Source organism: Ctenopharyngodon idella, chromosome 14 (assembly GCF_019924925.1).
Source record: "Ctenopharyngodon idella isolate HZGC_01 chromosome 14, HZGC01, whole genome shotgun sequence".
Lineage (NCBI taxonomy): Eukaryota > Metazoa > Chordata > Actinopteri > Cypriniformes > Xenocyprididae > Ctenopharyngodon > Ctenopharyngodon idella.
This window is the reverse complement of record NC_067233.1, coordinates 6,894,506-6,909,951: the sequence shown is the minus strand read 5'-3', so window position 1 is coordinate 6,909,951 and position 15,446 is coordinate 6,894,506. Positions and strand designations below refer to the sequence as shown.

Below are 15,446 nucleotides of genomic sequence, written 5' to 3'. Positions count from 1 at the left end.
TTTCCTTTGACTTCACACATTCTGTGACAAAGGATATGATGGAGCACTTCTGTACACTGTCTGATCAACTCAGCATGCTGTTAATTCACATGGACACTGCTAGATGTGATAATTTAATAGTATTTCTCAAAAGAACTTTCTTTTTCCTTTTTAAACTGCTCAGATACCTCATAAATATTTTAATTTTTTATTTCTTGCAAATCATTTTGCCTAGTTGGTATTTCGCTGAATTTATTAATCTATTCTCCAGAAGAAAAAATAAATCTAAAATGCTAAAACATATTTTGTCCAGCTGTCTCATGTGAAATTACAGCTGTCCCTGAGTCCTGTTCGATGTCTTTAAAATGTCAAGTGACAAACGTTTGACTAAGACACATTCACCGTGTTTTCCCCTGTATGTTTATGCAGTTCTTTATGGTGAGTTTTTCACCCCCTTGACACATCCTAGGCTGCTGGTTGGTCAGTATGTATAACTGATGAATTTGTCCCGGTAGATAGCTGTCCAGGGCTGTGTAACAACAACGGCAGGTGCATTCTGGACCAGAACGGATGGCATTGCCTCTGCCAGTCAGGATGGAGAGGGGTGGGGTGTGATGTGGCTATGGAAACCCTTTGCTCTGATGGCAAGGACAACGAGGGAGGTGAGAAAATGTTACGAAGTCGAGGGCTAAATAAATGTTTTAATATGATGGTGCTCCCACTTCCACACTATCTGTGTCTAAATAACTTTAAAAGCATCCACATTTGTAGTCTAAAATCCCTTGCTGTTATTTTAGATGGCTTGGTGGACTGTATGGACCCAGACTGTTGCATTCACAGCACCTGTCAGGGTCAGACATACTGCCGTGGGGCTCCAGATCCCAGCACAATGCAACACCCCAGCTCACCTTCTCCAGACGCTCAAGGCTTCTATCAGCGCGTCAGCTTTCTGGTAGCTCCAGGGGGCACCCATACCCTACCAGGGGAAAACACATTCAACAGCAGGTTAGGAGCTCTTGAACGGCTGAGGAACAGTCAACTAAATTTGGAATTAGGCAATCGTTTGGTCACCTATGCATCCTTACATAAGTCATATTGATGAAAATATATGTCAGATGATGCGGTGGTCAATAAACATGTCATGAAGTCGTAAAACACAATCCATTTTTCCCAGTATTGTAAAAATGTATCTATCAGTAGATTTAATGACAAAGTTCTCTCCATGTTTTGGACACTGGTCACAATGTCCCACCATTCAGTCTTTGTTGGAGGTTCGTAACAACTTTCATGTTACAGCTTTCTTACTGGCTGCTAATAGTATCTTTAAAAGGTACTTGTCTTTCACCATCAAATGAGCTGCTAAGTTACCCAGATAAATTGTAGAAAAACAGCCAGTTCCTTCACCAATAATATTATATATAAACTTATATTACCTCCTGCCAATATGAGAGCTCCAAAATGCATGAAAATTATCTGCCAGCTGTTCCCTACATTTCCTCCAACATAGACCCCTTCCCTTCTCGCCAGTCTGTATAGATTTTAACTTGGGGGTATCTAATATCTAATAAGATTCAGCCAGCAGAATTCTCTCCACATACCCGAGCTGGTAGAAGTAGCCTGTACAGAACAGATATTCAGCAAGTATTCCTCTGAAATACCTAGACTGGATTGTTTCTCCTGTTTTAATCCAACCCAGTCGCGGCTCATCTGTAAGAGCAGGTGGGGCAGTGCCCCACTGAAATATTCATACAAAACATAGACCTCTATATAAACTGACTCAATAATAAATTGTAAATGTGTACAGAATTCTGCAACAAATATTTTTCGCATTTGCTAGACTTTTTTAAGTCGTAAAGTGAGCAGGATATATTAAAATTTAACGTATGGCTTCAGCAGGCATGTATTATGATACTAAGCGGGGCAGAGGGTGCCTGAGCTTTCCCCAGCTCTACAGCGCCCCACAGTTGTACAATGTAAGTCTGTAGTGAAAAATGTAACTGCAGCATGTTTTTATTGAGAGCCATTGGGGCAGATTTCAGACTTCAGATTTGTGTTTTTTTTGTAACATTTAAATTATATATCCACATTATATCCATAATGATTTTTTTAAGATGGTCATCAACCTAAGAATTCTAACCTCTGGTGTTGCAACAAACAACAGCACATCATCTGCGTACAGATCAATCTTTTGCTCTAAACATCTAAACCTTATTCCTTTTATCCCCCTCATCTTTCATTAACTGTGCTATGGGCTCAATTAATAAAGCTGAAAGAGCAGGGCTAGGTGGGCAGCCTTGGCAGCAGCCTCTTTCCAGATTAATACTCTTGTGTGAGATGCCCGTTGATCCTTATTCTAGCAAAATTTTAATACATTTAATGAACTCATCTTTAAAACCAAAAATTCTCAATGCCAAATACAGTCATAAGCCTTTTCAGCATCTAAACTAATTACTAGTGCTCTTATATTTTCCTTTTGTGACATGATCAATTTTACATGCAGCATCCACCTAATATTATCTTGAGTCTGCCTCTCACGTACAAATCCTCTCTGGTCTGAATCCACAAATTCTGGTATTAAATGGGACCTATTGTACAGTGAACCAAACTAATAATTATTTGGCTTGAGAAGGGATACTTCACCCAAAAATGGATATTACCACAAAAGATCATTTTTATTTGCACCCCAATGTTGACAAAATTGTAATTTGTGGCTGGACTATCACTTTAATATTTCTAAACTAGGCTGGAAAGCTGTATTTTATAGTTTTTTTTATGTATAAGCTACTTTATTAATAATGTTAAAACATACTTTATGATGCCACAAAATGGGTAGTTTAGATGTTTAGTAAATATTTTATTTTTTATTTTTTTTATTTAAAAATGATTTCAGCCATCAAATTGTATAATATATAATATAAGCTTTTCACTAAGACACATGGCTTTTTATCCCAATAATGCCTCTATTTAATGTTTTATTTATCAATGTTATAACATATTAAAATGTATATGCATAGAAAGTCCTTCTGGCTATGCAAGTAATTGTGATGCCGTTTGATGTGTTGCACAATATTTCCCACAGTCTTAAAGTGGTTTTTGTAACGTTTTGGGGTTGTAGATCTAACAGCATGGGAAAATAGAGCAAGCCTCTCACACTCATAAGGAATAAACAATAGGGTTTTTCTTTTTGATAGGAATTCAGAACTTCAGTTTCCCTTTTGAAGACTCCCATGTTATCCTATCTAATTTCTGCTGCTTTTATATTGCAGATAGAAAAGCCATTCGCCATTGGTATGATTTGTACAAAAAGCTAACATACCTTGTACTTTAAGAAATGATTACTTTTTCCAGTGAAAAAATTGAGCGCCTCACCTTTGCACCTCTTCAATTTGGACTCTTGAGCAAATATATTCCATGCCCTTTGGTGTTTTTCAGGCAAAGTTAACAATATGAACATATGCTGTTTGTCTTCACTGCCTTAGAATAGGACCACTCAAGAAAAACTTGTTAGAATCTCTTTAGAATATTTAGTTGATGAAGCTTTTGATTATGCCTTGATGAGGAAACTTTTCATCCCGCCCATCTGCCCTGAGGTTCCTTTTGTTCGCACATTGAAAAATTATCGCGCAATTAGTCTAAAGATGCAAGATTGCAGGTCAGACACTAAATGGTGCTCGGTAAAATAATTTGTGCTGTAATTACATCTGTTAAGATTATCAAAACAGAACGGCAGAGGAAGGTCAGGTGCAGTGGATTGAGTCATTTCATAGTTGATCTAGATATTTTATGTATAAAATCTTAAAATGTTATAAATTATATAAAATGTAATGCTGCTTATTGTTTTTTTAATAAGCAGTCTGCTGACCTTAAAAATCAATGTGATGGTTAAACTACCTTTGCTTTCATTCAGAACCACATTTACCTGTTTTTGGATGTGTGTTTGTGTTTATTTTACAGCCTGGTGTCCATTGTGCGCGGACAGGTGGTGACCAGTGACGGCACTCCACTGATTGGGGTGAATGTGTCCCTTCTGCATTACCCCCAGCAGGGTTATACCATCACCAGACAGGACGGCATGTACGTACAAATATGTTTTACTTAGACACAGACAAGCACAAACGTATACACACATAATTATGCTAATACCTATCCTTAAGATAGTCAGTGAGAAACCATTTTGCATAGTTTTATGCAAATTCCTATTTACATCTCGCCGCTTCCCACACAAGTCAAGTTAAGTCAAATCATCACAGACAGGCACATTCTCACCCCCATGTCAATGTTCCTGTCACTTGCAGGCAATCCATTACAACTTGACCTAATCTCATTTTACGACCCAGAAAGTTTGAATTTAAATATCACATTGTAATATATTTTTTTATATATAATATTTGTGCAGTTTTTTCTATGTATCATTTAATATTTTATATAATAAATCATTTAGATTAAACTTCATATTGATGGTCCACTTTAGACATTCTACTAACTATAAGTAACTTTGCAACTATATGTCAACTAACACTCCTTAGGGGCCGTTCAAACAGAACACGTTTTTCTATTCCAATGTGCTACTTTTCCATTGTTTTTCTATGTACACACACGCTAGACAGACGTGTATGACAGTTACGCTTACGTCTCGTGTCTTTTGCAGCGCCTCGCACATGAGCGCCACATTTTTAAGACGCTGTGTCAAGTTAAAGGCCCACTGAAGGGCCTTGGAATGCGCAGCATTATTCACTGTGTTGACGTAGTTTCCAGGTGAAACAGGAAGAGAAGGTGGGATATATCTAGAAGCTCCTCCCCTTTTTTTCAAAATAGCCAATAGCATTTTGCCTAGATTACAGCTCTGCCAGAGCCGTTGAGCTCGTAAAACCCAATTTTCCTCATAATCTCTAACCTTTTCTTCTCCATATATTGCTTTAAAATATAGCATTGTTTGTAGAATTCAAATGTGTCCGAACATTTTGTGGTCTGTGCCGACTCGCACGTAGACTGTGTTCGCACAGCGACGGTTCACGTGACACTAACGTGAAAACGGACTTCATTTCCATCAATGGAAAGCATAATTTACACTGTCTGAATTGTTCCCTATCCTCTATATAGTGCACTATGTGCCATTCACCATATAGAAACTAGTACATGTGTGAACAAATGACCGATTTCAGATGCAGCTTCAGTGTCTGTTTATAGTGTAGGAGGGGCGGGACTTCAGATTCTAGTGAGCATTTGATTAGAAGATTTGATTAGAAGTTGAAGTCCGCGGTGATGTCATGAAAATCCGTGATCTATTTTAGCGGAACTGACTGTACGTTTTGAACGCTTATATCTCCTAAATGCGAATTTTGTCATTGTTTTGGAACATACCTGCTTATTCATTTCCTTAAGGCTAACATATTCATACCTTTGATTTCAGGGAGAATTTCAACTTTTACACGCAGCTCCGCTCATCAATGTTAGTTCCAAAACAGTGGACCAATCAGAAGAACTCAGAGGCGGGGCAAGCGTTGCGAGCTTCTGTTTACAGTAGCAAGTTGGCATGGCAACTGTTTTATTTGAAGGCAACATGGCAGAGGAGCCAGCAATTATTTTCCTTTTTTCCATGTCAAAAATAGTATCTATCTATTCTGCTGTTTGCCTATTTCTGTTATTTCCGTTATTGCAGCTATTGCATCACGTCTGGAAAAGCACGTCTCGAGACCCTCGCGTTCTGTGCTGCGCTTTTTTTAAAACCTGAGCACTGCATCTTGAGTTTTTAGATGCAAACACGCGTTCTGTGTGAACGAGCCCTAGTAGACTGTTAGTAGACAGTTAGGTTAGGGCAGGGGTCAGCAATTAAGTTTGGAATCGGGCCCAAAAAAATGTTTGACTATCCATAGTCAAAGGATAATTTAAGAAATTAGGCTAATTGATGAAAAATGCAACTAAAATTGCCTGTGACAGACTGTTACAGTGTCTTTTGTAACTGGTAGTGAGCTGTTAATCTGTGTTAAATCCTGTAGTAGGACAGTCATTAACAAAAAGACACATCTGTGTGGCGGTGTCAGGGTTTTACACTGGATAAATTTATAAAGCAGAGTAGTGACCTGGCAAGTATCTTAATTCACCAACTTGCAACATAGACCGCCTTGCTAAAACACATGGGGGATGCGGAATGGATAAAAATAACAAAAAAATAAAAATAAAAGAGGACTTGAATAAGCCCATTAATGGCATGTTTGAGTCATGATGAGCTATGTTTTATTTCCATATTGTGAATAATAAATGAGTATCATTTTAATTTACTTGTTACACAATGGAGCCTAACTTATTGTAATAATTATTCGACGTAGCCTACTTTTACACTCAGAATTATTCCTTGGTATCCTCACATACTAAACTCCATTTTTTTAATTGTATGCGTGCTGGAGGTACGCTATTACATCATGTGCAGAGTGATGTTAACACTTAAGCTACCTGGTGAGAGAAAATGGCACTATCAAAGAGTCTAAAGAGGAAAGTTGACAGCGAAAATAGGGCATACAAAGAAGAATGCCACTATCAAAATAATCTGGCTGCGGGCGTGGGCCAGATTTTGGACCACCTATTGCCAGCCACTGGGTTAGGGTTTGGTGTTAGTGTTCGGATTAATAGAATAAGTTGACGTAGTTATATATGACATGTAATTATACTTATAGTTAGCAGAATGAATATTATAATTCACCATAATTTAAACTTATTATGCAATATAAGTAATAATTGTTCTTAAAATGAACACTTATTACAAACAAAACAAATTACACATTAAACAGTCTGGCAGTAGTGATACTGTTTTAATCATGAAACATAAGTACATAAAACAGTTGCTTGATTTTGAGTCTGACAAATTATGATTTTCACTAGATGAATCAGTTGGTAATTTAAGACTGAGTTAAATCGATTAAACAAAAAACTGATCTGCACGCACATTAAAAAGATGAAAATTTTCACTTTCAAGCCCCATTTTAACTCTAGTTATACAACATTAATGCAGTCAGCAGAGTTTAACTTTAAGTTCTGTGCTGATCTGACCTTCTTGTAGCTTTATAATAATCCCTTTAGTCATTATCCATCATTATCAAGAATCACACAGATCAGCAGTTAATGTGAGTCTTCTACGCGGGGGTCACATGTGTGGGAGTATGCATGTGTATGTGTGGCGACCGTATCGCTTTAACTGAGGCATGACCATAATGCATTAAAAACTTTATTTTCTCTTCAATAGAGTTTAATGAAAGAAAAAAAAATCCTCAAGGGATGGATCTACATCTCTAAAGAAGAAAGGCAGATGTTGGGGATTATCTGATATATCCAGATCCCTCCTAAAAACCTGCACACAGGGGAATGGGCTTCAGATAATCATGCTTGTTCAGTGCTGGTGTCTGCTCTTGGTTAGCAAGCGTGTCCAAGGGGAAACAGAGGGAAAGAAACAGCTTTAAAGGCCGATGGTCTGGAACAGTGGCCCAACCATGCCCAGATTAAAAAAAGGGACATGAGCAGTTAGGGAGAATTTCAAGGCAGTGACACTTCAAGGATGTGTATGTTTGTATGAATGTGCATAAAGTCACCGCAGCGTTCATCTCTCCCCTTCCGGGCAGGGGAAACAGCAGCTCATATAGAGCACGACTTCAAAGAGACGCCCCTTCATTTCCAAATCTGCGCCTACCTCCTTGTTACACCACGCTAATTAAAATAGGTCCTGCGCTAACTGCGACCTCCAGATCTCTCATCCAAATCCCTGAAATGTAAAAAGTTACATCACATTTCTACCCCTTTCCCTCATCAACTAATAGAACATTTTAAGTGTGCCAGTGAACTACTGATAAAAGACATTGAAGTGCATGTCATTTAGCTGTTATTTTCATTGGACGTTTGAATCGGATACATTTCTAGCAGAGGATATGGAATGTGGAAGATATCAAGCGCTGTGATGAAGCTAACAAACCATGTAATCTGGAGAGAACCCATGTGCTTGTCAGTGTAATAACAGGAAATTACAAATCACACTTAGCCTTCATATGCCCTCTGCCCCCACACAAACAATTTGAGTTTCTGGCACGAATTGTATCTCAAACTCATTTAAATGGTGAAACGTTATTAAAATATACACTATTGTTTAAAAGTTTGGGGTTGGTATGACTTTTTCTTTTTTCATGATTGTGAAAGAGTTCTCTTATGCCCAGTTCAGAGTACACGATTTTAGCTTAATTTTGGCACAATCTGTTTGACATAGAGTGTCATGGGGATTCGTAAACAACAATGGGTGTCGGGACACAAGATTCGATCATTTTATCTCATATAGTGTGTCATAGTGGACGACCTGTCGATGCTGCATCTGCGATGCTTCACGATGTCACAACAGAAAGACTAGCATGTTTAATTTTTTTTCGATCTGTCACAACGGGTTTGTTTGCGCTCACAGCACCTGTCAGCCAATAGTTCTGCCTTCTCAATGACATCACCCACATCGTTAAAGCAATAATTGGTCGGGAAGCAATGTGTAGCCTGACATGTTTTTTGTCCACGACATGACAAAAATCTGACACAGTGACTATTGTAACAGACAAAAATACTGTGTAGTCTGAATCTGGAATTAAGCTCACTAAGACTGCATTTATTTGATGAAAAACACTAAAAACTGTTATATTGTGAAATATTACCACAATTTAAAAGTTTTCTTCAGTCTTCAGTGTCACATGATCCTTCAGAAATCATTCTTAATATTATCAATGTGGAAAGCGGTTGTGCTACTTAATTTTTTTAGGATTCTTTGATGAATAGAAAGTTTACAAGAATGGCATTTATTTGATATGAAAAGCTTTTGTAACATTATAAATGTCTTTACTGTCACTTTTGAACAATTTAATGAGTCTGTGCTGAATAAACATACACATTTCTTTGAAAAACATTTTTGCTAACACCAAGCTTTTTGCAATATTAAATAACTTAAGCTGCTTTTGATACATTTCTCATATATACAACATAGTAGTACCATGTATTATATTGCCTTGGTTATTTGGACATGGCACCATGATAATAATGGCATGTACCATTGGAATACTGTATTTTTGGACTGTTTTATTTTTTAAATACCATCATACCACTATAGCACTGTTACGTAATTGTCTATCATACATGAGCTCTGTTGTGAAAATTGTGTTTTTACCCAACTGTAGGTTTGATTTATTGGTGAATGGAGGGAAAGCATTGACGTTACGTTTCGTGCGTGCTCCGTACTCCGCTGTGTATCGCACTGTGTGGTTGTCATGGAGAGTTTTCCATGTGATGGACACGCTGGTGATGAGAAAAGAGGAAAGAGACACGCCAACCTGTGAATTTAGTGGCCTTGACAGACCCTTGCCCCGAATCACTGCGTCACCACTCTCCACCTTTTACCGCTCCAGCCCCGAGGCCAGCCCCATCATTCCTGAGACACAGGTGACTCATACTGCATCACATCTGGGAGTAAAATGGGTCTTGGTTCATTTTCCAGGAAATCAAAATAAATTTTGGCTTTGTGCCTTAAGCCCATCTAAGCTGTATGATTTAATGACACTACAAAATATGAGAGAACCAGGTGATTTTTTACATACAGAACATATTATACGGTCAGGAAAATCAGACATTCTTAACACCATCACGCAGATCTTGCTTCTGAATTAATTATGACAGTGGCGTACTATATCATGTTCCTGTGACAAAAATAATTTACATTTCATGCTTGTAACATAAGTCACTTTTAAGGCTATAAGTGGAAGTCAGCAGAAATCAGACTTTGTGTGTGTGTGTGTGTGTGTGTGTGTGAGTGTGTGTAAATTCATGGTAAATTATTATTTTAGATAACTCATTCTGAAGATGTTCATATGATGCTGCTTGAAAATTGCTTTGGTTGTCTCTTTAACCAGTTAAAAATCCTCAATCTGAATGTGTATGGAGCATCTTTAATCTTTTGGTGCATCTTACACTTCCGGTGTAAAATTTTTGGGAAAATATACATTTTTAAAAATGTAATTTATTGATGTGATTACAAATCTGAATTGTCAGCAGCCATTACTTAAGTCTTTAGTATTACATGGTCATTCAGAAATCATTGTTATATGGTGATTTAGTGCTCAAGAAACATTTCTGATTATCAATGTTTACAACGGTTGTGCTGTTTAATATTTTTGGGGAAGCTGAATGAAGCTTGACGAATAGAAAGTACAAAAGAACAGCATTTATTTTAAATGAATCTTACCGTCCCCAAACCTTTGAACGGTAGTGTATATCCACTCCCGAATAAGAGAAGAATGAATTCCTAGTGTTTAATGAATTTGCGAAGCTGTGCATTTTGTTACAAATAATTTTAATAAAAATGCTAATAAAGGAAATTTACACTACAAGCAATTAACTTCCTCCCTCATGCACATTTTTAATCACAGGTTCTTCATGAGCAGACGGCCATTCCTGGGAGTGATTTAGATTTGATTTACTTGAGTTCACGTGCTTCAGCCTACAAACCTGTTCTGAAGGTCATCTTGACCCAGTCCAGCGTGCCCTTCGGCTTGGCTCGGGTCCACCTCATGGTGGCTGTGGAGGGCAGAATGTTTCAGAAGCAGTTCCCAGCTTCACCCCGGCTCTCTTACAGTTTTATCTGGGACAAGACTGATGCATACAGCCAGAGAGTCTACGGACTCGCAGAGGCTGTAGGTAGGTAGCAGAACAATGGGAAGAAACAGATCTATATAAAGCCCTATGTGTATGAATATATTATTAACTTGGACTGATTTAAACCAGGAGACAATTAATCTTTTTTTAACCCAGATAATTCTGTGGCGAGACGAATCTGCCTATAAACTGATGAATGTGTTTGAGTACAAGCCAAACTGATTAGGTGAAGGCGACTTATTATGATACGGACTAAAAGGTTGAACTTAATATTCTCCGCACCTTAAACTAATGGGATTTAGAACAGAGAATTCAGGACAATAATATGGTTTCATTTTAATACTGGCACAGTTGCTGAAAATACACAGTTCAAAAGCCAATCTCATTTTGTTAAAGTTGTAGCATATGCTTAATTGTTATCTGAACCATCTTTTCTAATCTGACACTGGGTTGTGTTCTAGCAATAAATAAAATATATAAGCAGCTGCTTTATTCTAGTCCATCTATATATTACATGTATAATTAGTCTGCAAATGAAGCGCACTGAGAAACACCAGCTTTCAGAAGGTCACAGGTCCATTTGGAAAATGTTGCTATGACTGGACTCATTGTGATCATGCCATTTGCTGAAATACTTCTTCCCTAACAATGTTGTAACTGCTCTGAAGTAGTAACTGCAACAGTTTCCCATGTGCATGAACAGTAAATTGTCAATATCGCATTTACTTGTGCAAGTATTACATACAGTAAATGAGCAGCCTATAGAATTAAAAATGTTCGAATGCTTTAAATATGCTTAAGTATGTGCATGTAAAGGTATGCTTAAAATATTTTTTTTTAATTGATTAATTTAAACATGAAACCCACTTTAAATTAGGTGGAGAAAAACTTTTAAAGATAATAGATACATTTTGCCCTGTTTTTTCCCCCTATACTGTAGTATCTGTGGGCTTCGAGTATGAATCATGTCTGAATGTGATCCTGTGGGAAAAGCGGACAGCCACACTGCAGGGATATGAGCTGGAGGCCTCCAACATGGGTGGCTGGACCCTGGATAAGCATCACATCTTGGATGTGCCAAACGGTAGGAATCGCTTATTAAACCCCATCGGAACCACCTCATGGGAAATGTCCCCTCACCAACTCAGGGGTCAGTGCCTCTACCTGGACTCATTGTCATAAATATTCATCTTAACATGAAATATGGTTCATTGCCTCATTTGCACATAATAAAACTGAGTTTGAAAGGGCTAATCGCTCACAGTGATGACAGATTAAATCGGAATCATTAACATAGCGTGCCAAGTCAGAGCTGTGCTCTCCAACATTATGCAGGACATGATTTGGCTGAATGAACTTTATCCAGTTTTCAGGCGCAGAATGCATACTTATAGCTTAATTCAATAAAAGTGCCATTAAAACATAAGCGTGAATATGGAAATGTGGCATTATTCCACCAGACATTCCCTGTTCCTTTGTCTTCATAATGAAACAGGGTGACAGGGAAACCCATTCTGTCAGCTTAAATCTCCACATTCACACCGATAATGGCATCTTTTTATTCTTGGTAAATGACGATGTGTGCACAGTTTGAACTGAATCCAGCAGTCAAATTTAATGGTGCATTTTGAGAAAGAAGTCAGTTTTGCGGTGCATCCTGATGCCCTAAACAAAAACAAGATTAGACTGGCACTTTTCAGGTGGAGTTATTTCACTAGAGTTAGTGTGACACCATCTGATTGTACCTTGCCTGAAACAAAGAATTTAAGCCTCTTTTTGATTGCTGGCTAAATCCCAAGGCCAAATGGGCATTTCCACACCCTTTAATCTGACGACCTGCTGAGCAAATGGTCATGGCCGTCTGCTCAACCCTTATTTGTGCACCTCTAGACAGTTTATCTAGTTTAAGCACTGTTCCTGCCAATAAGGATTTATTTCTCATTTTACATCTCGAGCACCAGAGTAGATTAAACCAATTGCAGATTTTTGAAGATACAGAAGTGGCTTATATCGGTATTTTATTTTAGATTAGACCATTATTATGGAAATGCTTTGGTGTTGCCATTTTATCATTTCATAGTTAATACTGATTATCATCATTTAATAATGCATTTAATCATTTTGTCAAATCTAGGATTCATCCTGTCACTTTATTCTGGCTGTTTTTTATTATTATTTTCAGTGCATGTAGATGAATTTTTTTTTTACATACTTATGTTAAATATTTGGGGATTTTTATGCTGCTTAGGTTTATTTGCTTGCTGGTGAAGTTCATAGACTTTGAATTGAAGATTAACTGCATTGTTTTTGCTGTTTTTGTGAACTAAATCTGTCAAAAACCTCACAGACACAGTTGAAAGCGATGGAACAAAAAGCCCAGGAACTGCATATTCTGATAGAAAGCACTGAGGCAGAGAGCATCTGTCCTAGAGCTCTCAGCTCTGTTAAATCTAAATCCATAACATGATCTTCTGTTCTTCTTCATCTCTTAACTAAATAATAGCAGGTTTGTGGTTAGGTGAGTTTCACACTGGGTTACTCAATATTTATCTACATGCTCATAATCTTCTTAGTCATCGACTTACAGGTTTACTCTGAGAAGAATGGCTCTTAAAAGAGCTTAAGACATAAATCTGGCTCACCCTGGTTAATCTGAGGTTTATAAATTAGATGAAAGCTTTGCGCATTGGGGCATGTCACCTTTACCTTCTTTTACGATTAGTGTGTTTCTGTATATCAGAAGCGATGCATGAGAAGTGATGGAGATGGGAAAACATTTTGTCCTGAAGAACATGTCACAAATGTAATCAATTTGCCAAAGGGAGATCTTCTCTTTGACAGTCCCATTTGTCTCACTGATTGATAATGCGGAGCCTCTCATATCTATGGCTTACAGGTCTGATCAGCAGTCAGCGGCCGTGCAAACTATGTGCCTGGGCAAATATGTATGTGTTTGAGCATGAGCAACATCCCATTGCTGAGCTTTTACTCATAACACAACCATACTCTTTGAATTTTTAAATATTAATCATGGTGGTCCTAAAATCTGAGACAAAAAAAAAAAAAATGCTTCTATTTTGTATTTTTCTAATTTAATATATATTTTCCTAGTGTTAGTCCAGCTTATTTGCAGGGTTCGCTTTCATCTGAATTATCCGCACACACACTGGATTTGGCACATGTTTTACGCTGGATGCCCTTCCTGACTGACACACGCTGACACTGGGAGAACATGCAAACTCCACACAGAAAGGACTCCTGGCTCAGCTGGGGCTCAAACTGTGGACCTTCTTGCTGTGAGGCGACAGTGCTACCCATTAGTATTGAATAGTATACAATAGTATTTGGTTTGTCATTTCGCTTTAATGACAGCAGCACTCAAGCAGCATGAACTCCACAAGTTTGTGTAAAATCTTTTGATCATGCTCTCCAGCATCTTGTGCTTTAATGGAAGCATCTGACAATCTGTACAAAGGAGTTCACATGATCACTGTTACTAAGTTGATTATGTGATTAGTAACTTAGAAATGATGGAGAATCCTCAGTGATTTTCTTTTTATGCAGAAAAGTTCAATGTTGTCTCAGATTTTTGGAACCCAATGTAGGTGTCAATCGTTAACCTTTTTGGAGAATTTTTCCGATATGGCAGACTGCTTAGCCTGAAGCGTCTTTTCAAATGCAGCAGAACACCTAAGTGATTTGATATTCAGCTTGTTTGCTTGACATTTACCAAATAGTTTTATTTATCCCATTGCTATTTGATCAGCATATTTGCTCAGTGAATAATCAATAAGCATAAGCATTGCATTACTGTAGATGACATTGAATAAAATTTCCATTTATGGAGTTTGTTGTACCTCATAGACATTAACATGTAGCTGAGAGTGGCCAAAAATTGACTGTTTTTCACCTAAAGGTCTAGCCATAAAGTCACAAGTTAATTAGGCCACAATTTACAACATCCATGCTGCATGGTAATGAGTAACACTAATGAAAATCATGCACTTTAAGTGTAATTATTTTGTGACGCTGCTTGTAATTAGTGGTTCTTGCAAATCTTGCAGCACAGTTTATTCTATGGATATCTTAAATTGTGTGGCTTGTTGAAGGCATTTGTGCAATTACTTTTCTAAGCAATTGGTTTTATTGTTCCTGGAGAATGATGAAAAGGGGAAGAAAAACAACCTTTGTTGAATGAGGGAGCTGAGCCAAAGGAACCAGAGTTTCACAGAGACATGAGTATTGGACTTTGTCAGTGGAAACTACCAAGAACACCTTAGCAACTGCATAACAATGTCCTGACAACCACTTACAATGCCTTCAAAGTGACAATGTCAATTATCCAAATCAATATGTGAGTTATTGTTCGTGTTGTTCTTGTTAAATAGGTTTTGGCATAGGATTTACAGTCAAATTTTTGTAAATTGGTCATTATTTTCTTTCATGTATTTGAGCAGTGGTTCATAAGTAGTACGAGCAGTGCATAATGAGATTAGGGCAATGCAATGCAGTAATCGTAGAGTTTGAATAAGTGAAAAGTGTCATTGGTTTGTCTTGCTGTCAAGGTCAGTGGCTTTGTTGAGTCACGCTTAAAAGCAGACACTCAGACCAATTCATCTTACTTAATGGTACACTGTAGACCTCTGAATGAGAACAGCAGCTTCTATTGGGCCGGGCTTTTTCAAGTTCCCCTCTGACTATGTCTTCATTCCAACCCTCTTCTCAATCAATTAATCAATGGCAGGGCCTAATCAAGCAGGAACAAATTGCTATGCACCCTGCTTAGCAGCACATGGGAAGACATTAGC

The 15,446-nt window shown here is 37.8% G+C and overlaps 1 protein-coding gene across 6 annotated transcripts in view; it reads left to right on the top strand.

The window, feature by feature from the left end:
- The window catches only part of si:dkey-237h12.3 (teneurin-3), a 117,077-nt gene that overhangs the window by 82,847 nt on the left and 18,784 nt on the right, over positions 1-15,446 (top strand). For all 6 annotated transcript variants that reach the window (XM_051918323.1, XM_051918327.1, XM_051918326.1 and 3 more), the window contains 6 exons: positions 495-641; positions 777-984; positions 3,934-4,053; positions 9,168-9,429; positions 10,413-10,680; positions 11,579-11,722. In XM_051918323.1, the coding sequence (XP_051774283.1) occupies positions 495-641; positions 777-984; positions 3,934-4,053; positions 9,168-9,429; positions 10,413-10,680; positions 11,579-11,722 (1,149 nt within the window). The remainder of the gene's footprint in view (positions 1-494; positions 642-776; positions 985-3,933; positions 4,054-9,167; positions 9,430-10,412; positions 10,681-11,578; positions 11,723-15,446) is intronic.